At 45.7% G+C, this 27,719-nt stretch overlaps 2 protein-coding genes across 2 annotated transcripts; both read left to right on the top strand.

Moving 5' to 3' along the window:
* Window positions 1-16,245: 16,245 nt before the first annotated feature.
* Window positions 16,246-17,621, top strand: LOC123080694 (uncharacterized). The gene is made up of 3 exons (XM_044503628.1): window positions 16,246-16,777; window positions 16,948-17,017; window positions 17,133-17,621. The coding sequence occupies exons 1-3, from the start codon at window positions 16,435-16,437 to the stop codon at window positions 17,179-17,181; spliced, it is 462 nt and encodes a 153-aa protein (XP_044359563.1). The 5' UTR covers window positions 16,246-16,434; the 3' UTR covers window positions 17,182-17,621.
* An 8,275-nt stretch (window positions 17,622-25,896) lies between these two features.
* On the top strand, window positions 25,897-27,107 carry LOC123080693 (cysteine-rich and transmembrane domain-containing protein WIH1). Its single transcript, XM_044503627.1, has 3 exons — window positions 25,897-26,073; window positions 26,242-26,347; window positions 26,437-27,107. Exons 1-3 carry the CDS (start codon window positions 26,031-26,033, stop codon window positions 26,483-26,485), a joined length of 198 nt encoding a protein of 65 aa, XP_044359562.1. The 5' UTR covers window positions 25,897-26,030; the 3' UTR covers window positions 26,486-27,107.
* Window positions 27,108-27,719: the final 612 nt, after the last annotated feature.

Below are 27,719 nucleotides of genomic sequence, written 5' to 3'. Positions count from 1 at the left end.
ACCTCTGGCGGCCGACAATGACTTGAATTTAGACGAGACAAGGAGCGAGACCGACGTGTTCGAGGATATGCCTGTAAGGTAATACTTTTTTTTTGCAATTGCTCAAGAGATTGATGCATGCTGTGATACTGATTGCTACGTTCTCTCTTTGCTTTTTGTAGTGAGCAATTGAATGATGATGTGGTGGATTTCATGGTGGTGCCGACAGTGATGGTACAAGTGCATGAGGCCATGTGAACTACGATGGTTTTTGGTACACCATGTGTTGGTGTTCTTTTCATGAACTTGTTCATTTGGTGCTTTTGGCAAAAAATATGCTTATGTTTAGAAGTTCGATGGATCCGATTAACTTTATTCATACTCATAGTTGAATTATAATGTTGTGCATTTGAGTTGTCTATGTTTGTTTCGAAATGTCGTGAATTTGTTTCAATTGTTTGAGCAAATGTTTGAAAGAATTGGGATTTTTTTGAGAGATTAAGTTTGTTGGAAATCTACTAGGTAAATAAACGTTTAATCACTGTAAACTTGTATATAAAGAAATAGAATAATGAGGATGTTTTGGACTTTTAGAATAAAGGATATGCTAGAGACGACATTTGATGGTGACTGTTCCAAAACGGAAGATAAATTGCTTCGTCTCCGTTAACCTGCTCCAAAAGTGTGAGTCCTGGAAAAAACGAACTTCTGGTGACCACCCAAAATAAGTGCCTAAAAGATTTGAATTTTCTACAGGAATACGTATGTATATGCTGTAAGTACTCCCTCCGTTTCTTTTTTACTCCGCATACAAGATTTGATCAAAGTCAAACTACACAAAGTTTGACCAAATTTATATAAAAAAGTATGAACATCTACAATATTAAACTATATAGTATGAAAATACATTTCGTGGTGCATCTGATAATGTTGATTTTATATTGTCAATATTTATATTTTTTAATATAAAGTTAGTCAAATTTTATAAAGCTTGACTTTGACCAAACCTTATATGTAGACTAAAAAGAAACGGAGGGAGTATCTGTGAAATTTTGTCCCATTATACTGCACTACTATACATGCACGTACACAAAAAATTAGAATTTTTCAAGCCGTAAAATCTGTTTTTTATTAACTTCACAAAAACGGGCACCGCTGCCCCCCTGGTGAGATGTCACTTTTGGAGTCCCGTAAAACGAACTTTTGGTGCACGGGGGCAGCTGCCCCCGTTTTTTACTTGTGAGTGTGTCTCATATTCCAAGTTTAAATAACCCTTTACTAAGGAGCACCATCTTATCTGACTACACCACCTTGATCTTTCGCGACAAAGAAGGCTCCATCTAGCCAGATAACTTTTTTCCTGGCCAGCGAATATCAAACAGCCGAGCCCGAAAAAACAGTCAGAAAGGGGCGCCGGAATTTGGTTGCTTTGCATCTGATCTCGTCATCTCGAGTTAGCTTTCTCCGGAGTCCGGACAGCCAGCCGGCAACGGCGCGACCCGAACCGTCGATCCCTTGCACCAACCCGTGCATGGCCGCCTAGCTTCTCGATCACTGTACGTGCCTACCATGTCGATCACCAACAGACCTCGGCCATTGATTCGAGCAGCACACTTTCCATTTGCCAAGGTAGTAAAGGCATGTGCTGTTCAGTCAGTCCGAATCGAATTCGGCTAATGTGGTCAATCCGCAAGCACGTGGCCTGGTGTGAAAAGGTGGGGAGACAAACTTTTTTTTTTTCGAGAGTACGCCTAGGCGCACCATAGCTTTATAGAAGGCAGAATTGAAATTACAAGAAACTACCACTCGCTGCGAACAACGAGCGTAGCACACACCACACCACTCACGATCAAGATTACATGCGGACAACACCGCAAAGCAAGCTACAACACGGAAGAGCCTATCCTCAGCTGACACACACACCGCGTCTCGACCGACACCGGACACCTCCGAAGACCACCACTTTTCATAGAACATCGCTTGTCGACGCACCATCCACTCTGAGCGCCTAAGAGGAAGTGGCAAGTGGAAGGCAGAACTTGCTCCGATCTAAGAGAAGCACCGTCTTGAAGACACCAGCGACGAGCGTACATAGCGCCGCAAAGGACCAACAGAGGACAGCGGCGAACACCGGAGGAGAGCAATAAGGACCCAACCATGTCTTCACACACAAAGCTCCCAACAGAGATACGACGCCGAGGACGCCGCCAATGTGCCGATCCAACATCGAATCGAGGCTTTCGCCCGGAGACAGCCACCAACTCCAAGTGAGCGAGGGGCATGGCGCACACGCCTCAGCGACGCCTCCAAGAAAGGAATGACACCCACGGATGCCATCGCCGCCGGCCCGACATAAGCCGCCTCCAAGAAGGGAGACAAACCTTAAGAGTGTTTAGATCACTATACTTTAATGATCTGAATACTCTTATATTTCTTTACGCAATACTATGCTCTATCTATGTGCTCTCCGCATGCCCCTGTTGCGACGGTGGGGGTTGGCCAGCGGCTAACCGGTGTGTATATATGACCCGGACCTTGGGGCATCATCAGCCAGCTGAATCACTTGGATCGCCCGCCGGCCACAACATTACATGTAGTGTGAATATTTGGACTTGATTTGAAGACCATGATTTTATTATCTCATTGTAACGTATGTGCCTTTTTGCTCATACATATTAAAATGAGTGAACATACGAATTAAGAAAAAGTTAAAAGATATTATATTAAGGAACGGAGGGAGTAATTCCTAGCTCAACAGTAGTGAGACCTTCACCAATACTCCCTTAAATAGTATGAATCCGTAGATGGGCTCTTGGCACGGTGGCTTATCCTGGCAGGTGCATATTTGAACCAAGTGGGCAATATTTATTCGTTAATCTTGTGGGTTTAGGCGTTTCCTGTCACATCTTCCCTTTTTTTTAGAAGAGGTATGGGATTATCTCTCAGGTCGTCTAGTTTTCTAATAGTACGAATTTAATTGGATACAAATACACTAGAAACAATGAGCCGGGCAAAGACGCAAGCTTTTACATTTGTAGTCTTGTACATTAATATCAAACCAGAATGGTGAATTTGATAGGATGTTTAGATCTCTCTACTTTCTCCACCTGCATTGGGTTTTTCATTTGTACCTAGTGATCAAAAATATGTGAGTGGAGACGTGCCTCCTTTGAAGAGGTTGAGCAAGGCCATATTGAAGAGACGATGGTTGAGATCATCAACTGGCGCTGACTGTTGAGGGGCCAGCAAAATAACCACGCAGGTAATATCATAACTAGCCGGTGGGGAATACATGTTAATGAAAATATCTCATCTCTCATTTTACCAGACTGAACTGAAGGACATCACCCATGTGACTTAATTTCTAATAGAAGAGGATTCTTTTTGGAAAACAAGGAGTACCTCCAACCTCTGTGTCATCAAGATATATTAGTTTAAAATATGAACCTTTTTAGGCCCAAAAGATATGAGCTCGACCATCTAGGAATGGTCCATTTTTATAAAGCATGTGCCATTGTATCGTTTAATCGAGCTAGCCTTCGCCTCTACCACTCTCCCCGACTACATTTGCCCTTTGGACCTGAATAGTCATGAACTAGCGATTCATGAGAGATGGAGCTGTAGCAAATGAGAAAAGTGGAGTTGACTAGGTGGATTTGGACGCCTGCATGGAAATGAGAGGCATCTGGATGTACATCACTTGCTGGCACCGTGACACACGTTTAGTTTCAGAACCACATGTTGCAGCTCAGCGAGTGGCACATGCGCGCCCTCTCAATCAGGTCTCTCTGACAGATGCAGAAAGACTCTTGTTCTTGTTGGAGAGGAGTCTGTCCAGGTGCTAGTATGGATATTGTTAAAGTTGCAGGACAACCTTCACATGTTGGAAGGTATACCCGTTGTCCGCAGTGCGTAGGAGTGCTAGGATGCGTTCGGCTAAAATTTTTTACGATGAACTATGAAAGGAATCTTTTGGAATAGCAGAGGTCTGAGAGACTTGGCTAAAAGAAGGTTTCTTGCTGAGGCGTCTGTCGAGCATCGCTTAGATTTTATCGCTCTTTTGGAGATGGGGAGAGATAATTTTGCGCCACGGTTTCTAAATTCTTTGTCGGGAGGTATTGAATTTGATTGGCATTGCTTGCCGCCGAGAGGGCGATCAGGTGGAATCCTCCTCGGCGTTAGGTGCGAGACGCTTGAGGTTCGCAGTGTGGTTATGGGAGACTTTGCAGTCAAGTTCAGGGTGCGGTCCAAGGAAGATGGGTTTAATTGGGCTCTGATTGCGGTTTATGGGGCTGCGCAGCCCGAGCTCAAGCCCGATTTCTTGGCTGATCTAGTTCGGATGTGTGGTTCCGAGCAGCTGCCGTACCTGGTGGGGGGTGATTTCAATATTATTAGAAGGCGTGAGGATAAGAACAATGATAACTTCGACGGCAGATGGTCGTTCATGTTCAATACTATCATTGAGAGTTTGAACCTGAGAGAAATTGAGCTCTCGGGCAGAAAATTCACCTGGGCTAATGCGCTGCCAAATCCGACGTATGAGAAGTTGGACCGTGTGTTGGCTAGTGTCGATTGGGAACAGAAGTTTCCTCTAGTAACGGTCCAGGCCTTATCCCGTGGTATCTCGGATCACACGCCGCTTTTTGTGGACTCTGGTCAGCCCTCCCACTTGGGGAACAAGAATGTGTTCTCCTTTGAGATGGCTTGGTTTGAACGTGAAGGCTTCTTTGATCTTGTAGCTAGAGAGTGGGCTAAGGATTCAGGAGGAATCACTGCGCTTCAGCGCTGGCAGAATAAGATCAGGCACTTGAGGAGTGTCCTGCGTGGATGGGCTAAGCATCTTAGCGGGATTTATAAGGTTGAAAAGGAAAGGCTTCTGTCACTTATTCAGTCCCTAGATGTAAAGGCAGAAACCACGCTTCTGCCTGTCGCGGAGCTTCAAACTAAGCTGGACGCGGAATTGAGGCTGAAAGAACTTCTTAGGGAAGAAGAGTTGAAGTGGGCGTTGCGGGCCAAGGTACGGAGAGTCGTCCAGGGGGACGCGAACACTGAATTTTTTCACATGATTGCTAATGGTAAGCATCGAAAGAATAGGATCTTTCAGCTTGAGCAAGATGAGGGAACAATTGTAGGACAGGAGAACCTAGAATTGTACATTACTGAGTTCTATAAGCAGTTGTTTGGTCCTCCAGCAAATACCTGTGTGTCTCTGGATGAGTCCAGGGTTGAGGATGTTCCTCAGCTCACAGTTGTTGAGAATGAAGTTCTTACGGCTCCTTTTACCGAGAAAGAGGTATTTGAGGCTGTTTCACAGATGGAAACTAACAAAGCGCCGGGCCCAGATGGATTTCCAGCGGAGTTTTATAAGAAATGCTGGTGTATCATTAAAGGTGATTTGTTGCCTTTGTTCAATGATCTGTTTGCTGGGCAGCTTCATCTTTTTCAGCTAAATTTTAGAACGATCACACTTCTTCCGAAGAAAACAGAGGCTGTGAGAATTGAGCAATTCAGGCCAATCTGTCTTCTTAATGTTAGTTTCAAAATTTTCACCAAGGTCGGGACCAATAGGCTCTCACAGATCGCGCATGCTGTTGTGCAGCCTACCCAAACTGCTTTCATGCCGGATAGGAACATCCTTGAGGGTGTTGTGGTCCTACATGAAACGCTCCATGAAATCCACACGAAAAAGCTGGATGGGGTTATTTTCAAAGTGGATTTCGAAAAAGCGTATGACAAAGTCAAATGGCCTTTCCTTCAACAGGCTTTACGCATGAAGGGTTTTGATGAGGCCTGGCGACGCCAGGTAGAATCCTTTACGCAAAAAGGTAGTGTTGGAATTAAAGTAAATGATGATATAGGTCATTATTTTCAGACACACAAAGGCCTGAGGCAAGGAGACCCAATGTCCCCTATATTGTTCAATATTGTAGTTGATATGTTGGCCATTCTCATAGGCAGGGCAAAGGACGCCGGTCAGGTAGGTGGCTTGGTGCCTAACCTAGTTGATGGGGGTGTATCCATATTGTAGTACGCTGATGATACAATCATCTTCATGGAGCATGACCTGGCAAAAGCGAGAAACATGAAGCTGGTGTTGTGTTTATTTGAACAATTGTCCGGTTTAAAGATTAACTTTCATAAAAGCGAGTTGTTCTACTTTGGTAGAGCCAAGGAGGAACAAGAGGCTTATAGACAATTGTTTGGTTGTGAATTAGGGGCTTTACCTTTTACTTACCTGGGTATACCCATTCATCATCGTAAGCTCACGAACAGAGAGTGGAAATGTATCGAAGATCGGTTCGAAAAGAAACTTAGTTGTTGGAAGGGCAAACTTCTGTCTTATGGAGGCCGGTTAATTCTTATTAATTCGGTGCTCACAAGTTTGCCGATGTTCCTACTATCTTTCTTTGAGGTTCCAGTTGGGGTCAGGAAAAGGCTGGACTTCTATCGGTCAAGATTTTTTTGGCAGAGCGATGATCTTAAGAGAAAGTATAGACTCGCCAAGTGGGATATTATTTGTCGTCCCAAGGATCAGGGGGGGTTGGGTATCGAGAATCTTGAGATCAAAAACAGATGTCTGCTTAGTAAATGGCTATATAAGTTATCAGTTGGGACTGATGCGAATTAGGCACAGATACTTCGTAACAAGTATCTGCAATCCAAAACCTTGTCACAGGTGACAATGAGACCAACTGATTCGCCATTTTGGAAGGGGCTTATGAGAGTTAAGTCAACCTTCTTTAATAGAACAAAGTTTATAGTCGGAGATGGTAACGATACTCGCTTTTGGGAGGACACTTGGCTTGGTGAGACACCTTTGGCATTACAGTACCCATCTCTGTATCGTATTGTGAATCGTCGTGATGCGCTTGTGGCGACGATTATGCAGGCCACCCCTCTTAATATTCAGTTTAGGAGGGTGCTTGTTGGTAATAGATGGGAAGCTTGGCTTCATCTGGTGCGTAGACTGATGGAGGTTCAGCTACAACATCAGCCCGATCAGTTGTGTTGGAAACTTACTAGGTCTGGACAATTTACCGTTAAATCGATGTACATCGATGTTATTAACTCGAGTGTCATTCCTAACTCCAAACATGTTTGGAAAGTCAAAGTTCCTTTGAAAATCAAAGTGTTTATGTGGTTTGTCCATAAACAGGTTATTCTAACAAAGGACAACTTGGTTAAGCACAATTGGACAGGATCTACTAGGTGTAGTTTCTGTGATCGGGATGAAACCATTAAGCATCTATTCTTTGAGTGCCCGTTGGCAAGGATTTTGTGGCGCTCAGTGCAAATTGCTTTTAACATTACTCCTCCGAGTTCGGTCGGGTCGTTATTTGGAACGTGGCTGGATGGGATAGAGTCCGTTACAGCTAGACACATTCGTGTAGGAGTTTGTGCGTTGTTATGGGCAATTTGGAACTGCAGAAATGATTTGGCTTTTAACAGAATAAACACTATTCATTTTTTGCAGGTTGTATTCCGTGCTGCGTTGATCCGTATGTGGTCCCTACTTACTCCGACGGAGGCCAGGGAGCGTTTGGTTACTGGATCTGTCCGGTGGGAGATGGTAGCGCGGGATATATTCAACCGGTTTGGATGGCGGTCATGTAATAGGATAGGCAATTAGTTTTCCTACCTTTATTTCTGCCAGCCGGTTGTGGCTTCATAACTTTTTTGTTTTCATGTCGAGGTCTATGTGAGCTCGACGTTGTTTTCTTTTACGACTCTTAGACTTTGTTGAACCTATTTTATTTATATATGTGGCCGTATGCATCTTCCTGATGCAGAGGCCGGGGAGTCCCCCCTTTTCAAAAAAAAAAAAACCTTCACATGTTGGATGAACGGGCTGTCAACCATGCTTATGTGCCTCAATGGTTCAGCAACCCTCGTTCATCCACCCTAATTTGGTTATCTTAAAATCAGTGTTAGGAGTGTCATAGTCTGTACGAGTTATCAGAGTTTTGCGGGATTAATTACCAATGTGCGTCATAATTTTTCCATTTTCTACTATGTCGTTAGTCAAATGGTGGTCATCTTTGGGAAAGAAGCCTGTCATTTGCATCCTATTATATTATGGCGGTATGTGTTCTGAGATCTGTAAGTTTTGTACCTTTTGGTCAAGAGCATCCCTGATTATGTGAGGACCAGCAGCATGCACAGATTTTTTTGAGTGGAAACACGTAAGAAACATTGGCAGATTTTTTAGTGGAAACATGCAAGTATATATTCTGTAGATCGCAGTTGGCAAGTCCAACGTACGCCCAATGTTCTCAAGGCAGTGAGTGCAGGCTCCTTGCATGAGTCATTTGTAGTGGCAACACTACATAGCGGCACATCTGTAACCGGTCAAATTTGTTGAGATTCATGCGGTAGCTGGCCCATGCATACGTATAGTCTATGTATTGCAATGCCATAGATAGGTATTGGTTTTGTGTCAAATCAAGTCACTGGTCCTACCACAGTTGTGGAACGAGCTAATGCGCTTGCCCCCACTGCCCCACTATCATCATTTCTTCTTGGGCAGCTAGTTCTTTCTTCCTTGGGCGTCTGCCGCTTTGGGAGCAGCTCGCCGGATTTGGACTTGATGGCCCGGTGAAGACGACACTCTGGACGGAGAAGGGGCAGGGGAGGTGAGACGGGAATGGTGATCTGCAAGGGAGATGACGACAACGTGGTCACCAGATGGTGGGTGCAGAGAGGGGAGGCAACATTGGGGAGAAGCAGTCATGGCGCGCTGAGGGATGACGAAGTGGCAGAGAAGTGGCAAACGAAGAGGGGCGGGGAAGGTGCAAACGGTGCCGGTGAAGACCATCTAGGGTTACGGCATTGGAGACGTTGGTGGGATGGGAAGACTCTGTGTGCATGGGTCCAATACGATAGGGGTGGTTTTTTTTTTTTTTCTCTTCGAGCGGTGAGGAGAGGAGTTGGACTGGTATTCTAGGTCATGAACATGTTTGCCGGATTTGGTACCAATGGGGAAGTTCTTGGTGTTTAGTGGGAAGGACAAAAAATATGGCTATGGAGAAGGTAAGAGCATCTCCAACGCTGACCCGTGAAACAGACATTGTATTTGTGCGTGACGAGCCGACATACACTAATACGGGAGCCAACCATTCAACCACACGTGCATACATTTTGAAGCGAATTTTAATAAACCAGCCCAATTTCATGCAAACCGGGTGATTGTCATTTAAACCGGAGCAAATTCTTTATATTTTTGACATATCTCAACTAAACAAAAGCGGACGACATATTTTTAACCTAGTTTAAAAATTTTGCCGACCATGGAGGCGTCAATGTTCCACGTCATGTCTTCCCCATGTTCGACAAGATCAACGGCTATGAGCCTCAGAAAGTGAAGTTGCGGGAGGGGAAGAATAGGACGTGGGACACGAGACGGCTCCGCATCCATGTTCCACCTCCTACTCTTGGTCTCCTCGGGCCTAAAGGCACTAGTAGTCGGACCAGCAAAAAGATTGAGCCATTGTGCAGGGGCATTGAGCTCAAGGTTGTTTTGGTGGAATTTTGCACTTCTTAGCCCTCACCTCGATTTTACAAAGTTCCTCATGCCTCCTACTCCTATTTACTTAGAACAAGAAGAAATAGTGTCCTGGGTATTTAATTTTAAGATCTCATACAAGAATTTTGAAGATTATATAACCAATCTAGATGATAATCAGCTCCTTGTTACACACAAAGTGGTATATTTGGGCGCTATCTTTGTGAAGACATATGTGAAGAGACAACGGAGGAGGGGGCACCTTTTAAAGACCAAGACGGTACCGGTTTGCACATAGGTCATAAATACCAGAAGATCTTTACATTGCAATTGCCGTGTTTGTGTTGCAAGGGCTATAAATAATGGCTCATTGCTACATCCACATGTTAGCTTCATATATCGACCAAAACAACCACATTTATAAACTTTAAAAAGAGTTGGCAGATAAAATCGTTGGCAAACAAAATTGTGTTTGACCATACATAAAATACTGGAATAAGAGAGAGATTAGAATCAGGAGTCTGGTGATTGAAATTCGTTGTTGCTAGCTTGACTTGTCGTAGACACATTTTTTTGGCTGTGACCTGCAATGGTGTAACACCCCAACTACTTACAAATTGGCAGTAGTTATGCCTGACGACACAACCCAACAATACTCTAAGTCAAACATGATTGACTAAGAAGTTCTCACGCGATGCATCACGGCCACGGCGAAGGCCGCCGACGAGGAGTGCATGGCGGACGATGAGTATGGCGGTGGCCATGGAGGACCGGGAGGCGAGGGAATGCATCACGGCCATGGCGGAGGCCGCCGACAAGGAGTGCATGGCAACCCGCGCCGCCAGTACCCCAAGCTCGTGGAGGCGGAGCGGAAGATCTTCGCAGAGCACGTGGTAGACGGGGAGGTCATCATCCTCTCCGACGATGAGGTGCACGGCGGCAATGACGAGGAGGACTTTGACGTGGAAGAATGGGGGCGCATCTTCCCCGACTGCGGCAACGACGGCATAGGGCTGGACCCCATAGGCGATGGGATGTCGCGGGCGGATTGGCTCACCCTCTACAAAGGCGATGATGAAGATTAGTTTCGTTTAATTTCATGCTTAGTTTTGAGTTTAAGTTTAAGTTTAGGTTTAAAAACTCAGGTCCCGTGGGATGTGAAGACAAGGCGGATGATTAAGTGTCGAATTTCGGTTGTTTAAACCGAATCTAGGTTGAACTTTTGCAAATTTGGTTTTTACTCCGTTAAATTTAGGTGTTCGGTTAGGTCCGACCCAAATTTGCATAGTAAAAATCCTTCACTAAGTTTTGCTCGGTCGGATCCTCCTCTCTTTTATAGAGGATCGGTTAGAGTTGGCCTAAATTTAAGAGCCCTCTTTGATGGTGACTGTTCCAAAACGGAAGAAAAATTGCTTGGTGTCCATTAAGCTGGTCCAAAAGTGCGAGTCCTGGGGCTTTTGAACTTGCGGGTGTGTCTCATACTCTCATATTCCAAGTTTAAATAACTATTTACCGAGGAGCACTATCTTATATCTCTACAACAGCTTGAATGCTTGATCTCTCACGACAACGAACGCTCCATCTAGCCAGATTATTTTTTCCCCGGTCCCATCATAAAAACTGCACGCACGCTTTGGCCAGCGAATATCAAACAGCCGAGCCCGAAACAGCTGTCAGAAAGGGGCGCCGGAATATGGTCGGCATCTGATCTCGAGATTGTTAGAGTTTGAGTCATATACTTTATGTAATCTTAACTATCTTCCCTCCCGTATCCTTCTCTGTCTCTCTCTGTTCACGAACCCGGATCGATCTCTAGCTATCGATCTATCTTGTACGCTACGGCACCGGGTGTTTTTCCCTCTATATAATAAACGCACGCGGCTCTCCAAGGAGAGTAGGAACGCTTCCCAACATCGTCTTACATGGTATACAGAGCCAGGCTCTTCCAAAACATCTAGTGACACAGAAAAACAGAAGCTATCGCTAGCGATCGTACCATGGCGTCCTCCTCAAGCGCTACCGGCCTCAATCTCGGTGCTCCACCAACCGAGAGGCTGACAAGAGCGAACTACCTCCTCTGGAAGGCGCAAGTCTTGCCGGCCCTGCGAGGTGCGCAGGTGACCGGCCTGTTAGACGGCAGCGACGTCGCACCACCAAAAACAGCGCAGATTGAGCAAGCAGACAAGACCACGGCGATAGGGCCAAATCCCTTGTATGGGCCGTGGCTTTCGAAGGATCAGCAGGTTCTGAGCTACCTACTGAATTCACTTTCCCAGGAAATCCTCGCACAATTTATCGGCAAAGAAAGCACCTTTGATCTCTGGATTGCCCTCACGACGTTGTTCGCATCGCAGTCACAATCTTGGATTAAAAATCTAAGAATCGCCATCGCCAACACAAAGAAGGGCAACATGTCAAGCAACATCTTCATCGCCAAGATGAAGAGCCTCGGTGACGAGCTAGCTGCGGCCGGTCGTCCGGTGTCCGACCCGGAGATGGTGGACTACATCCTCGCGGGACTTGATCGGGACTATGATCCCATCGTTGTTGTGGTTCGTGCTATCAAGAATTCAATTATCGTTGATGATCTCTTCTCGCAAATCTCCGCGTTTGACCAGAGGATGGAGATGCTGGGCGATGGACCAACTGGTTTTCGCTCTTCTGCCAATGCCATCTACAGAGGGCCTGGGCAATCTCGTCCCAGAGGAGGCCGTGGGCGAGGGAACAGAGGGCGCGGTCGTGGTAATCGCCCCTCTCCCTCTCCTGCTCGCGGCAGTGGTGGCGGCGGCTATCAACAACATCAGCGACAACCGCCACAACAACAGCAACAACAGCATGAGGGAGATTATCCCGAATGCCAAATCTACTACAAATACCATGCCGGCGGCGCAAGGGCCTGTTGGCATCGCTATGATGAGGATCACGAAGAAAAGAAGAAGGCCAACCTCATTACCAATTCCTACGGGATTGATACAAATTGGTATGCAGATTCTGGAGCCACCGAGCACATCATGGGGGAACTCGACAAGTTAACGATGCGGGAAAGGTACCACGAAGGTGACCAAGTGCACACGGCAAGTGGAACCGGTATGGATATTACTCACATTGGTAACTCAATTGTTAAAACCCCCATAAAAGATTTACATCTAAATAATGTCCTACGTGTTCCCCATGCATCAAAAAATCTTGTCTCCGTTCATCGATTTACCCTTGATAACAATGTTCTCATAATATTTTATCCATACTCTTTTGTGATTAAGGACTTGGCAACGAGGAGAGTCATTCTTAGAGGAAAGTGTGAAGGAGGTCTCTATCCACTTATATCATCATCATCTTCATGGTCAAATAAACAAGCCTGGAGTGTCACCAAACCATCTTCGGCAAAGCGGCATAGACGCTTGGGTCATCCATCTTCAATTATCGTTCAGCATGTTCTTAGTAGGAATAAACTCCCTTATGAGTCTAGTAGTGAGTCAATTTGTGATGCATGTCAACTACCTAAAAGTCATCAGTTACCATATCCCATCTCTACCAGTGTATCTACTGCTCCTTTGCAACTTGTTTTTTCAGATGTTTGGGGGCCAGCCCCCACTTCAGTTGGTAGATTCTCATACTATGTAAGCTTCATTGATGACTATAGTAAGTTTACTTGGATTTATTTACTAAAGAAACGGTCTGATGTATTTCAAGTGTTTAGCAATTTCCAAAATCTTGTTGAACGCCAACTGAACTCCAAAATCCTTGCCATGCAAACAGACTGGGGTGGTGAGTATGAGAAACTCAATTCTTTTTTTCAAAAGATAGGAATTTCACATCACGTCTCGTGTCCTCATGCTCACCAACAGAATGGTTCTGCTGAACGGAAACACCGTCATGTTGTTGAAGTAGGACTAGCATTGCTAGCTCATGCATCCATGCCTCTCAAGTTCTGGGATGAAACTTTTCTCACTGCTACATATCTTATTAATATTTGTCCTAGCAAAGTGATAAAGTTTGAGAGTCCCATAACACGTCATTTTGGTGTCACTCCAGATTACAAGTCTCTTCGCATCTTTGGTTGTGCATGTTGCCCAAATCTTAGACCATACAATACACGCAAACTTGCCTTTCGTTCTAAACAATGTGTCTTTTTAGGCTACAGTCCTATGCATAAAGGGGTCAAATGTCTTGATGTCTCTACTGGCAGGGTGTACATATCTAGAGATGTTGTCTTTGATGAATCAGTCTTTCCTTTCCAGTCACTTCACCCAAATGTCGGTGCCCTTCTTCGTAAAGAAATTCTTCTCCTTCCATCCAATCTTAGGGATTTTGATCAAGGGGGCGATAACAATTGTGCTGACCAAGTGCTAATATTCCTGCTAGTTCTCCTCTTGGTGTTATGCCTGTGCAGGTACATGAAGAAAACAGAGGGCAAAATGATCAAAATCATGAAAATCCAGCACAAAATGAGGTGTTATTTCATGTAAACGAAGAAGGAGCAGCAGGCGTGGAGCACGAGGAGGCCTTGGCGGCTCCTGCGACTCCTGCGCGGCTGCCAGCGTCGGATCGCGCGCGTGAATCCACCTGGGATCAGGCGCCGGTCAGCAATCAGGAAACTGACAGCGCGCAAGGCTCAAGGAGCCACTCCGTGGCTGCCACGTCTCCACGCGGGACCCAGCAGGCCACTCGCGTCCAACCGACAGCGAAGGCGGGCGCGGGCATCCACCCGACATCGAGGACTGGCACGCCTGGTCGCATGCAGCAAAAGGCGGGCGCGGGATCTCCTGCGGCTTCGAGTTCTGCGGCCCAGACCAACTCCAGTTCGGGAGAAGACACACAGATGACCACAGGATCTACTGCATCGACTCAGGCTGCACATGTGGAGGATTCTTCAGGATCTTCTGCGTGTAGTCAGGCTGTACAACCCCCTGTGCAACCACATCCTACTACCACAACAAGGGTTATGACCCGGCTACGAAAAGGTATTAGGAATCCAAAGATAAGGACTGACGGTACTATACCGTATGGCATGCTATGTATTTCAGGTGAACCAACAAATTTAGGTGATGCACTTGGAGACTCCAGATGGAAAAAGGCAATGGATGAAGAGTATAATGCACTGATGAAAAACAAGACATGGCATCTGGTGCCAAATCAGAGAGGTAAAAATATTATTGATTGCAAGTGGGTATATAGAATCAAAAAGAAGGCAGATGGCTCCATTGACAGGTACAAGGCACGTTTAGTTGCAAAAGGCTTTAAACAACGTTATGGCATTGATTATGAGGATACTTTTAGTCCTGTGGTAAAAGCTGCAACTATACGACTTGTTCTAGCTATTGACATATCCAGGGGGTGGAGTCTGAGACAGCTAGATGTACAAAACGCGTTCTTGCATGGTGTTCTGGAAGAGGAGGTCTATATGAGGCAACCACCAGGGTATGAAAACAAGCAAACACCTCACTATGTTTGCAAGCTTGACAATGCTCTTTATGGTCTGAAACAGTCACCTAGAGCATGGTTCTCAAGGTTGAGTTCACAGCTGAGGCATCTTGGTTTTGTTCCATCCAAAGAAGACACATCTCTCTTTATTTATAACAAGGAAAACACTATGATTTTTGTGCTCATATATGTTGATGACATTATAGTTGCAAGCTCCTCACAAAACGCCACTAATGCTCTCTTGCATGATCTGAGTTCAGAGTTTGCTTTGAAGGATCTTGGTGATTTACATTTCTTCCTAGGTATTGAAGTTAAGAAGACTCAAGGTGGTATTGTGTTGAATCGAGAAAAATATGCCATTGAACTTCTAACTCGTATGGGAATGAAGGATTGCAAACCTTCACCCACACCGTTGTCTTCTTCAGAACAACTTTCAGCATATGAAGGAGAACCACTTAATGAGGAAGAGAGCACAAAATATAGAAGTACAGTTGGAGCCCTGCAATACTTGACTTTGACACGACCAGACATATCATTTGCTGTTAACAAGGTTTGTCAATATCTGCATGCTCCCACCTCTACTCATTGGACATCTGTCAAAAGGATTGTATGATAAATTAAGCACACTGTGAGTTTAGGGCTTCAGTTTAGACGTTCTAGTTCTACACTTGTCAGTGCCTTCTCCGATGCTAACTGGGCAGGATGTAGTGATGACAGAAGGTCAACTGGAGGATTTGCAACGTTCTTTGGTTCAAATCTCATTTCTTGGAGTGCTAGAAAACAAGCCACAGTGTCGAGATCAAGTACAGAGGCTGAGTACAAGTCGCTAGCAAATGCAACTGCTCAAATTATTTGGGTGGAATCATTGCTTCATGAGTTAGGAATCAGGCAACATCATACATCCTGTTTATGGTGTGATAATTTGGGAGCAACTTATCTCTCTGCTAATACAGTGTTTCATGGCAGAACCAAACATATTGAGATTGATTTTCATTTTGTGCGTGAAAGAGTTGCAGAGAAAAAGTTGGACATGCGGTTCATTCCATCCAAGGATCAAGTGGCAGATGGATTCACTAAAGCCTTGTCAGTCAAGATTTTTGAAGAATTCAAAAGAAATCTCAATATAGGATAGTTTAGATTAAAGGAGGGTGTTAGAGTTTGAGTCATATACTTTATGTAATCTTAACTATCTTCCCTCCCGTATCCTTCTCTGTCTCTCTCTGTTCACGAACCCGGATCGATCTCTAGCTATCGATCTATCTCGTGCTACGGCACGGGGTGTTTTTCCCTCTATATAATAAACGCACGCGGCTCTCCAAGAAGAGTAGGAACGTTTCCCAACATTGTCTTACAGAGATAGCTTTGTCCGGAGTCCGGAGAGCCAGCCGGACGACGTCGGGACCCGAACCGTCGATCCCTTGCACCAACCCGTGCATGGCCGGCTATCTTCTAGATCACTGTACGTGCGTTCCATGTCGATCGCTCGCTAGTGTGTGTGTGTGTCTGCTCAACAAACCGAATCGAACCCGTGCATGGTCAATCTGCAACCGCGTGGCGTGGTGTGGAAAGGTGGGGGAGAGAACCTTGTGTACTATCTGCTACTACTATGCTCTATCCATGTCCTCTCCGCGTGTGCCTGTTGCGACGGTGGGGGGTGGCCAGCGGCTAGCTGGTGTGTATATATAGGACCCGGACGGACCTTGGGGCATCGAGAAGAGCAGACAAGCACCCATCATCAGCCAGCAGAAACCATCGATCAATCGCTCGCCGGACACAGCATCTATTCTGCTCGCACACGCACATACGGATTCAGTCGATCGATAGGTATAGTGATGGAGAATGAGAGGAACAACCAGGCTCCACCCCTACCCCCAGGTTTGTTCATTTCGACCAGTTTTGATCTCCATGCTCATGTCTGAAAACTAAGGCTGAACTCACTTCAGTTAGCTGCGGTGTCGTCTTCAGATGAGATAATGATAGGCTAGCATACCTCAAGCTGTTGAATTTAGTTTGCTCATGTGTGTGCCTTACGTATGCGTGTGCAGGCTACTACCCATCCGCGGCTGCGGAGCAACGGCAAGGCGGCGGCGGCAGGAAGGGATTCATCCAAGGATGGTAAGCCGCCCCACCACCAGCTGCTCCATCGATCGATAGCACCTCCTTTGCAACTTGCTTCATTGTCGCTGGTGATTTCTAGCCTGATGGTGTCTCTATGTGTCGTGTTTTTCAGCCTGGCCGCGCTCTGCTGCTGCTGGATCTGCGAGATGTGCTGCGACTAACCGGCGTGCGAGGTCGCTGCCGGCACAAGACGTTGGTGCTAGTATAGACCTATGAAGAGCATACACATAGACACACACACATAGAGAGACAGAGAGTCGTTGCTTAGTTAGTGTTTGTTTGTTGTTTTAGGTTGTGCAGAAAATAACCGAGAACGGCGTGCGTGAGTTGTGTCCATGTATACGCGAAGACTGGTTTGGGGAGATTTGATTGGAAGAAAAAAATGGCCCTGACCCCACCACGTGAAATTCGGGGGAAGAGAGAAGTAGATTACGAAGTTTAAGTAAGTTTACCTAGATGGTACATAGGTGTAGGATTAGAGTAATGCTACACCTACGAATGGCTTAAGGTAATCCTTACGGGATAAACAGCTCGCAAGTTATGACTGGGACTAGAGAGAAGGCAGGCCACACCCCACTTAAAATCAGGGGGGAAAGAAGTATTGTTGGAAAGTTACGTATAAGTTTATGTTAGTCTTCGTAGGTGTAGAATTATGTTGGTGTGGCGACCACTTCGTCGTGTGTAATTGTGTGTCCGAAATATACTCACGTACGTACACACCATACTCGATTTAGGCCTTGAAACGTGCATCATTTTTTTAATGAACCCTCTCATCTATTCATAACATGTCATCAGTACAAAGAACATTAAAAATGATAAAAAATACATATAGCTCCATAAACCACCTAACAACGACTACAAGCACTGAATCAACCCAAAAGCTCGCGACCGTCATCGTCCCTTTCTCATTGGAGCTGGGTAAAACTTGTTGTAGCACACATTCGGGAAGTCGTCGTGCTAAGGCTTCATTTGAACAACACACAAGAACGGCAATCGCCGCTGATGAAGAGAAGTGTTGATCAGAAAGATCCAACCTGTAGATATATGAACAAACAAGAACGAAGACTAGATCCACGGAGATCAATCGAAGACTAATACAGAACGAATCCCGTGAGATCCCTGAGTGACACAACTTCACACTCCCTCTGGTGATGCTCTGATGCTAGATGCATCACCGAGATGGGACTAGACGTGGTGAGGGGATCTTATTCCATTTTCAAGGAGTCACCACCGCCACGCTTTCCTGGACAGGAAACAAATCCTAATCGACCTCAAAAGAACACCTAAAAGCGGAGTAGGAAACCTCCCGCCAGCAAGAGCAAGGTTCCATCGCGCCTCCATAGCCGTAAGGCCATCAGAGATAAGGCAGACCGCGGCGGCTCTGGCGGGAGGTCAAGAAACCCTAATCGCATGTGCACTCGCGTCAGGAGGCGAAGGGGTACACAATTGACGGCACAACATTGAGTCCTCATGTTCAACCTCCATAGTTTGTTTGTCTAAAGTCAAAATTTATAAACTCTTAACAAATTTATAAATAAATATCAACATATACAATACCAAACCAATACCGGTAGATTCATCACTGAATATATTTTCACATCATGTAGATTTATTATTGTAAATGGTCATATTGTTTTATATAGACTTGATCAAACTTTATATAGTTTGACCTCAACCAAAGCTAATATGGGGAGTACATAAAAACAAAGTTTTTTTAAAAAAGGGGAATATATTAATATCAAGCAAATACCAATTACAACCAACCTCTGCGCTAACAAGATGCCTAAAACATCAAGGATGCACACACCCAAAAAATAAAATAAAATAAGGAATAAATAGGAAAAGGACCCTGCCACAGTGATCAACCATCCGCAGTAGCAGCACTCTAACCATCACCAAAGACAACACCCGGACTAGAAAGACTCGACTAGATGCAAGTCGTTCGTCGGTCCGATCTTTCACGATACTGGCAGCAGCACAAGAAATTCCAGCCAAGCAAAGATGCGAGACCGTCAGATCAAAAACTGACGTCGAGCAGACTAAATCAACTCCACGCGTAGCAACGACAAAATCCAAGCTGGATCAGCAAAAACAAACACAATATTTGGTGTCCCCCGACATGGGACGTTTTGTAACTTTTTATTCAACTCACGTGAAAACTAATCTGCCCTTATTACATAGCCGAAGCCTTTATTTATAAGCGTGCGCGCAGGCACCGAACCAAAACCGACTATGACTCTTTAACTCACGCAAGGAAATCTACTAGTACTTCCTTTATCTAACACCACACGGTTTCCTAGTTGAAAGAAACAAACTAATTAAGGATTCCACTAATTAAATATACGGCCACGCTGATTACTAGGATCACAAAACCAAACCAGGACTCTTTTTCTTACCAAAACAAGACCGAATCAGCTACCCTAGTTGAATTGGAATAGCACCGACCAGCGTCCAACTCGGAGTAAGAAAATTAGGATTGACTTCTTCAGCTCGTGGTTCTGGCGATGGTACTCGCATTGTAATTTGACCGATTGTCAAAATATTTGAATTAGTAACTTCATCTCTTTTTGCACTGCTGGTCACATCATCCCCTCCTTCTTGAAACAAAACCGTCCTCGGTTTTGTGCCAAATTTTACGACCTTCTTCTTCAGTGAAACATTTGTATCTATCTTAATTTCTCCCGCAAACATAGATCGCAGCACACATCTTCTTCCGTCACCCCAAAAAGTGTAAGTGTTGGACCAGCCCTCGTGTGTGGCACGACGGTCATATTGCCATGGTCTTCCCAACAACAAGTGACATGCATCCATTGGAAAGACATCACAAATTACCGTATCTTTATAGTCACCAACTGAAAATTTCACACATACCTTGTGAGTAACTTTCAGTCTACCAGACTGGTATAACCACTCAATACAGTGTGGTTGCGGGTGTTTCCACGTAGGTAGCGCTAAAACATCCACCAGTTCTTTGCTGATAGCATTAGTGTAGCTTCCTCCGTCTATGATCAACTTACAATTAGTGTTGTTGATTTTGCACTGAGTTTGAAAAATATTTCGACGCTGCCCTTTATCCTCAATGCGATCCTCTTGCACTCGCTGCACCATCAATGATGGGTATGATTCAGCAGCTTCAAAACTCGCAATCACCTTTTCAGTATCTTCAGATTTTTCACTAGATGTGTCAGAAACAACCTCTTCATCGCTAGCGGATGCATAGCCATCTTTCGTTAGCAACACTCTTTTCTCATTAGGGCATTCACGCTTCATATGTCCTCTTCCTCCACACTTGAAACACTCGATGTCACTAGTATGTGTGGTAGACTGCGCACTAGAATCAACCCTCGACAGTCCTGATTTTGAAGCATCCTTTTGCACGGAACCATGAGAACGATTTGATGTTGTCGTCCTGGAGCTAGGAATGACATCCTCACTCTTATGCTGCGAGCGTCGCCATGTGTTCAAAGTGTTACTGGGAACTGTGCTGACTTGGCGCCGCTTAATCTGTTGTTCCGCACGCACAGCTTGGTGCACAAGATCTTGTATGTTGTAGTAGACCACCATCTCAACACGATCCTGCACCTCAATATTTAGCCCGTTAAAGAAACGTGCCATTGTCGCCTCCGGATCCTCCGTTGTCCCTGTACGTATCATAAGCAATTCCATCTCCTTGTAATATTCATCAACACTCATATTACCTTGAGAGAGCCGCTGCAACTTGTTGTACATATCTCTTTTATAATGCTCAGGAACAAAACGTCGCCTCATGAACTCTTTCATCCCTCGCCAAGTCGTCGGGCGATGTCTTGAACGACAAATTTGATTCCACCATATTAGCGCGTAACCGGTAAACTCAATGCCAGCAAGTTGAACTTTCTTCTCCTCGCTATAATGATGGGCATCAAAAATTTGATCCACACGCATCTCCCACTCTAAATAGCCTTCTGGTTCGCACTTGCCGGAGAACGAAGGGATTGAAATTTTTATGCGCCCAATTCCATCATCCACAGGCACACGCACAGCTTGACCAACTCGGTCATGCACTCTGCCATGAACGGAAGTTTCAGGACGAGGCTCATAGTGTCGTGGTCGTGGCGCGTACCCCACCTGGTCAACGCCGTCATCGAGACCTTCATCTCCAGCATGAGGTTGTGCCGCCAAACGGCGATCATGCACGCCGGCATGTCCATCGCGAGCAGGTGGTGCATAATGCAGTGGAGCCGCCGGAGCAGTCTGTGGTGAGGCAAAATTCGTCGTCGGCATATTGATGATGTCCGCCAAACCATCAAACCGAGTGGTCAGACATCTATCCTTTTGCCGAGCGCATCATGACATTGCTTGATGTAGTTGCATGTGTGGTCAAAACCATCTCGAATATTTTGCGGAATATCATCTGCATACACTGGACGTACTATTTCCTCAGAATCAGCAGCAACCTCATCACCCTTGTTGACCGAGGTTGACATCTTGATCAACACAGTACCGTGAACAACCTTAGCTCTGATACCACTTGACAAAGACTCGACTAGATGCAAGTCGTTCGTCGGTCCGATCTGTCACGATACTGGTAGCAGCACAAGAAATTCCAGCCAAGCAAAGATGCGAGACCGTCAGACCAAAAACTGACGTCGAGCAGACTAAATCAACTCCACGCGTAGCAACGACAAAATCCAAGCTGGATCAGCAAAAACAAACACAATATTTGGTGTCCCCCGACATGGGACGTTTTGTGACTTTTTATTCAACTCACGTGAAAACTAATCTGCCCTCATTACATAGCCGAAGCCTTTATTTATAAGCGTGCGCGCAGGCACCGAACCAAAACCGACTACGACTCTTTAACTCACGCAAGAAAATCTACTAGTACTTCCTTTATCTAACACCACACGGTTTCCTAGTTGAAAGAAACAAACTAATTAAGGATTCCACTAATTAAATATACAGCCACGCTGATTACTAGGATCACACAACCAAACCAGGACTCTTTTTCTTACCAAAACAAGACCGAATCAGCTACGCTAGTTGAATTGGAATAGCACTGACCAGCGTCCAACTCGGAGTACGAAAATTAGGATTGACTTCTTCAGCTCGTGGTTCTGGCGATGGTACTCGCATTGTAATTTGACCGACTGTCAAAATATTTGAATTAGTAACTTCATCTCTTTTTGCACTGCTGGTCACATCAGCATGAGGCCCATGTGAACTACGATGGCTTTTGGTTCACCATGTGTTGGTTGTTTTTATGGATTCCGGCGCCTTTTTAGCACAAATTATGGTTATGTTTAGATGTTAGATGGATCTGATAAACTTCACTTATGCTCGTAAAGTCATAGTTGAATTATGATGTGGTGCATTTGAATTGTCTAAGCAAATGTTTGAAAGAATTGGCAAAGGACCCTAATAAGTGCCACACGTATAACACGAACACATGACAACTCCGATCGTTTTTTAGGCAAGTTTAATGACGCAAGGATGGCAACTTTTGTTGTCGAGGATGGCAACTTTCTTTTCGGATGGCAATTTCAGTTTATCTTTTGGATTTTTTACGGCAACTTTAGTTGTAAAAAATGTCAGAGCCAGAGTGCTTCATGTCACACGTGTGGCACTTATCATTTGGGTTGGCAAAATACATTTTTTAACATAGTACAGACGCAAGCTCTCATACATACGCACATACACTCACCCCTATGAACACACACACACCCTATGAGCACCTTCGAGAGGCTGACCCGACATATCATCTTGAGATTTATGAAGTCACTGTAGGTGCCTTATCGTCGACGGGAACATCTACTCCCACTAAAAGCGCATCGCCGGAAATCCTGAAATAAATCCTGGAATAATGTGAACACTAGGACTTGAATCCTGGTGGGTTAGGGATACCACTGTCCCTTGTTTTTGCGGGAAAAACTTCCGATCTGTTCATTTTCAATCACGGTAGTAGAACGAACACTATAGATAATGAAAATTACATCCAGATCCGTAGGCCACCTAGCGACGACTATAAGCACCGAATCGAGCCGAAAGCGCGTCGCTGTCATCGCCCCTCCCTCGCAGGAGCCGGGCAACCTTGTTGTAGTAGACAGTCGGAAGTTGTCGTGCTAAGGCCCCATAGAACTAACACACCAGAACAGCAACCGCCGCGGATGAAGAGTGTAGATCGAAAGGATCCAACCTGAAAACACACGAACGAAGACGAACGACGAACAAATCCGAGCTAATCCACCAAAGACAGATCCGCCGGAGACACACCTCCACACGCCCACCGATGATGCTATACGCATCACCGGAACGGGGGCTAGGCAGGGAGGCCTTTGTTTCATCTTCAGGGAGCTGCCGCCGTGTCGCCTTCCTAAGCAGGGCACAAACCCTAACAAAGCTCAAAAAAAAATCAAAAAAAGGAGCCCTCCCACTGGCAAGGGCCGAGATCCACTCCACCTCCACTGTCCCTCTAGCCATTCAACCACAGGATTCCTGTTGAGTACGATAGATTAAGTTTGTAGGAAATCTACTAGGTGAATAAGCGTTTAATCGTTGTAAAACTCTTATATAAAAAGTAATAGGATAATGAGGAGGTTTCAAGCTTTTAGAAAAGGTATCTGCTAGCAGTGGCGGAGCTTGAAAGAAATCTTTGGAGGGGCGAAGCTGTAAGAAAACAAATACGAAATCATACGTATACAAGAAGTTAGATGTTGCAAATATCAAGTAACTTAGATAATTATATTGATCTTCTCCAGATTAGCTTACAAAATACATTTCTAATCAATAGAGAATTCGGTTCACTACAAAGTGCTATTTAACCGTGGAACATTCAGTTCACTACTGACCAGCTCCAGAACAAAAGAAAGTATACCCAAAATACTATTTAACCATGGAGCATCCAGTTCACTAGAGACCAGCCCTTCGTTTCTTTACACCCTTAAAGTGCACAAGAACATCTTCATAGCTGTACTTCTCCACGATTTCACTCTCTATGTTTACTAGCAAGCTATTGGCTAGATAATCATCTTCCATAGTATTACGTAGCCTTGTCTTGATGATCTTCAAAGTAGAGAATGCTCGCTCGGCACTTGTTGTAGAAACTAGAAGAGTTAGAAGCAATCGCAACAATCGATCAACCAAATTGTAGATAGAATGCCTCCCTGTCTCAAAGAGATATCGACAAAGATTTGTTAAGGTTGACACATTTTTCAACTCTTTATCATTGGAGGCGTCCACAACAAAGTGTTTTAGTTGTTGCTCCAATCCATAGATTTCCTGTTGAGTGAAATCTGTTGGATAATATTTCTTCACCAACTCGCAAATATCATCAGCTTTGAAAGATCTGAATTTATTTTTGGGGATCAGAGTAGCACTTGTGGTCAAAAGATCCAGTACCTTGTCATTGAACCTGAATTCTAATTCATGTAGCTGAGTATCAAGTGTTGCACGAAATACTTCCACCCGGAAATAATGTTCCTTAGTAAAACGATCTGGTTGGCGACGAGCACGACCACCACGCATAATGTAAGTTTCCCCCAGACCTGGAATATCAATGAAATGATTTACACAGAACTCAACAACCCTATCAAAAAAGGCTTCCCAACCATCGTCTGATCTCATTTCCTTTGATGACCACTTCCTTTGATGCAGCCACTAGCGCAAGTTGCAAACGATGAGCATAGCAGTGGACATAGTACGCATACGGGCATTTTCTAAGAAAAAGAGCTTGCAAACCATTGAACTCCCCCCTCATATTACTAGCCCCATCGTAAGGTAACAAAACTACAGAATCACAATATTCTAACTTTCCACAATTTCCATAGGGGAGAGATTGAGAGAGATACAGCCATACAGGGTGGGGAATCTGCACACCGAGGCACTGCGCGGGGTCGACGGGGCCTAATGCTGTAGCGGACAGCCACAACCGAGGCAGAAGTCGATGAACCTGAGCGGAGGAGGAAGTAGCCGACCAACCCTAGCCGGCCACCCGCCAGCCGGCCAGCGGTCGCCCCACGCCGGCAGGCCACAGCGGCCAGCCTCCCAGTCGCCGGTGCCCCACGCCCACGCTCAGCCGTCCGCGGTCGCAAGTCAAAGGGGAAAAGGATTCTGGAGTGTGGAGTTGGTCGCTGCATCCAGGGCTCCAGGCATCGTAGACTAGTCATAGTTGATAAGTGGGCCTGTGGGCTGTATGTATACATAGGGGTAGTAAAAAAAAATCATTTTTGCTGGGGGGCGACGGCCCAGGTTGGCCCCCACGAAGCTCCGCCGTTGTCTGCTAGAAATGCCCTTGATTGAACAGCCGTCAGGCGACTGTTCCAAAACGGAAGAAAAACTGCTTCGTCTCCGTTAAGCGGGTCCAAAAGTGCGAATCCCGGGGCTTTTGAACTTGCGAGTGTGTCTCATATTCCAAGTTTAAATAACGAGCCCGAAACAGCAGTCAGAAAGGGGTGCCGGAGAATATGGTTGCTTTGCATCTGATCTTTAGCTAGCTTTCTCCGGCCGGTCAGCTACCTGGCGACGGCGCGACCCGAACCGTCGATCCCTTGCACCAACCCGTGCATGGCCGGCTAGATTCTCGATCACTGTACGTGCGTGCCATGTCGATCACTACCTAGTAGCTAGTGTGTGTGTGTCTATCTGCTGAAGAAACCTCGGCCATTGATTCGAGCAGCACACTTTCCATTCGTCAAGCTCGTAAAGGCACGTGCTGTCTAGTCACCTCGAATCGAATCCGGTTAATGGTCAATCTGCAACCGCGTGGCGTGGTCTGCAAGGGTGGGGAGAGAAACTTGTGTACTATGCTCTATCTATGTGCTCTCCGCGTGTGCCTGTTGCGACGGTGGGAGTGGCCAGCAGCTAGCCGGCGGTGTGTATATATAGATAGGACCTTGGGGCGTCGAGAAGAGCAGAGAAGCGCCCATCATCAGCCAGCTGAAACCATCGATCGATCGCTCGCCGGAGCCGGACACAGCATCGATTCTCCTCGCACGCGCACGTCGGAGGTGGTCGATCGATCGATAGATACGTGATGGAGAACGACAGGAACAACCAGGCGCCGCCACCACCCCCAGGTTAGTTAATTTCGATCGTCATTTTCGACCTCCATGCTTATGACTGAAACTGTCGCTGGATTCGCTGCATCGATTCAGTTAGCTGCAGTGTCGTCTTCAGATCAGATAAACGTACCCCGAGTTGCTGGCTTGTTTGCTCATGCTTGTGCCTTTCTTGTTCGTGTGCAGGCTACTACCCATCGGCGGCTGCGGAGCAAAGGCAAGCCGGCGGCGGGAAGAAGGGCCGCCGGGGAAGCACCAAATCCAGGGGCGACAAGGGATTCATCGAGGGATGGTACGTACTACCACCTCCTTTGTAACTTGCTTAGTTGTCGCTAGTGATTTCCGGACTGATAATGGTCTGAATTTTGCGCGTTTTTTCAGCCTGGCGGCGCTGTGCTGCTGCTGGGTCTGCGAGATGTGCTGCGACTGACCGGCGAAATCGCTGCGGCCCAAGACATTGGTGCCAGTGCCTATGAAGAACATACACATACAGAGAGAGAGAGAGAGAGTCGTTGCTTAATTACAGTGTTTGTTTGTTTGTTGTTTTAGGTTCTGCGTAAATAACCGAGAACCCGTGCGTGTGCGATGTCCATGTACCTACCGTGCGTCACACCTATAATCAATTTTAAGGCCCCAAATTATCAGGCTACTGTTGAGTTGTGTGCATCCTAAATATGCAAATCGTGTGGGGTTATCGTCCTCTAAAAAGGGTCTATCTCTTTTTTTTTGGCGACGATAAAGAGTTTTATTCTATAGATGCAGAGTTACCGTCGGCTAGCAAAAGCTCAGCGATACAAGATGGACAATCCTGTAGCCAACAAGCCGTGGTACACTCTATTCTACCATAATTCGCCATGCGATCGGCTACTCTGTTTTGACCTCTAGAAACTTTTATAGGAACAAACTCTCTACCAACAAGTAGATGCTTAATCTCCGAAACTAAATGGCTGTATGTCGATTTGTCAAGACTATCTGTGTCGACAAGGAAGAAAGCGCTATCGAACAATCAAATTGGATAATCACCGGAAGGTTTGATCATTCCAAAGGCAACGCAAGACCCTCTCTTATTGCATGTAGTTCCGCTTCCAAAGCGTCATTGCAGAAAAACAGATATCGGTAAGCAGCAAAAATCATATGTCCATCTGTATCTCTCAGAATCATTCCTTCTCCTGCCGACCCGTCTGAGGCAAACGACCCATCGACCGACAAGGCGACCCGCCTGACATCCGGAACAGGCCACGATGGAGATGGTGCATTTCCCTTATTTCTGGGTTCAGACCAGCCATCACCCAATGACATCTTACCTTTTAACATCTCCTCTGTGCTATGTTGTTTAGCATACCAAATACAGGTAGCTATCCAAATAGTCAACTGAAAATTGTACTGGAGCATTCTCTTTCCCATGCACAACATCTGTCCGCAAGCCCCAAATCTCTGATCGCTCGTTTGGTAGCAAGAGAGAGCATGTGTAGCATCGTTGATCGGCCTTGGTCTCTTGACAGCCCGAACTAAATTTGCAATCCTTCCCACAATTTTGCCATGAATAAATGGAAACAGCTTTGTCTCGCTTCATGCGAGACCGAAGGAGGTCTCCCCGTAAGGGCGCCCTCCTCGTCGCTAGTATTGGGCCGGCCAAGTAGCTTCCTGTGTGTTTGTTAAATTTT

This window comes from Triticum aestivum, chromosome 3D (assembly GCF_018294505.1).
Source record: "Triticum aestivum cultivar Chinese Spring chromosome 3D, IWGSC CS RefSeq v2.1, whole genome shotgun sequence".
NCBI classification, from domain to species: domain Eukaryota; kingdom Viridiplantae; phylum Streptophyta; class Magnoliopsida; order Poales; family Poaceae; genus Triticum; species Triticum aestivum.
The sequence above is the reverse complement of the archived record's forward strand: the minus strand, read 5'-3'. Positions and strand labels throughout refer to the sequence as shown.

What these genes read in the sequence shown, in the direction of transcription:
- LOC123080694 (XM_044503628.1), top strand. Translation starts at nt 16,435, where the DNA reads ATGGTCAATCTGCAACCGCGTGGCGTGGTGTGGAAAGGTGGGGGAGAG. An exon ending in GGCTCCACCCCTACCCCCAG is followed by an intron (nt 16,778 to 16,947) that starts GTTTGTTCATTT and finishes ATGCGTGTGCAG; the next exon opens with GCTACTACCCATCCGCGGCT. An exon ending in AAGGGATTCATCCAAGGATG is followed by an intron (nt 17,018 to 17,132) that starts GTAAGCCGCCCC and finishes CGTGTTTTTCAG; the next exon opens with CCTGGCCGCGCTCTGCTGCT.
- LOC123080693 (XM_044503627.1), top strand. Translation starts at nt 26,031, where the DNA reads ATGGAGAACGACAGGAACAACCAGGCGCCGCCACCACCCCCAG. An exon ending in GGCGCCGCCACCACCCCCAG is followed by an intron (nt 26,074 to 26,241) that starts GTTAGTTAATTT and finishes GTTCGTGTGCAG; the next exon opens with GCTACTACCCATCGGCGGCT. An exon ending in AAGGGATTCATCGAGGGATG is followed by an intron (nt 26,348 to 26,436) that starts GTACGTACTACC and finishes GCGTTTTTTCAG; the next exon opens with CCTGGCGGCGCTGTGCTGCT.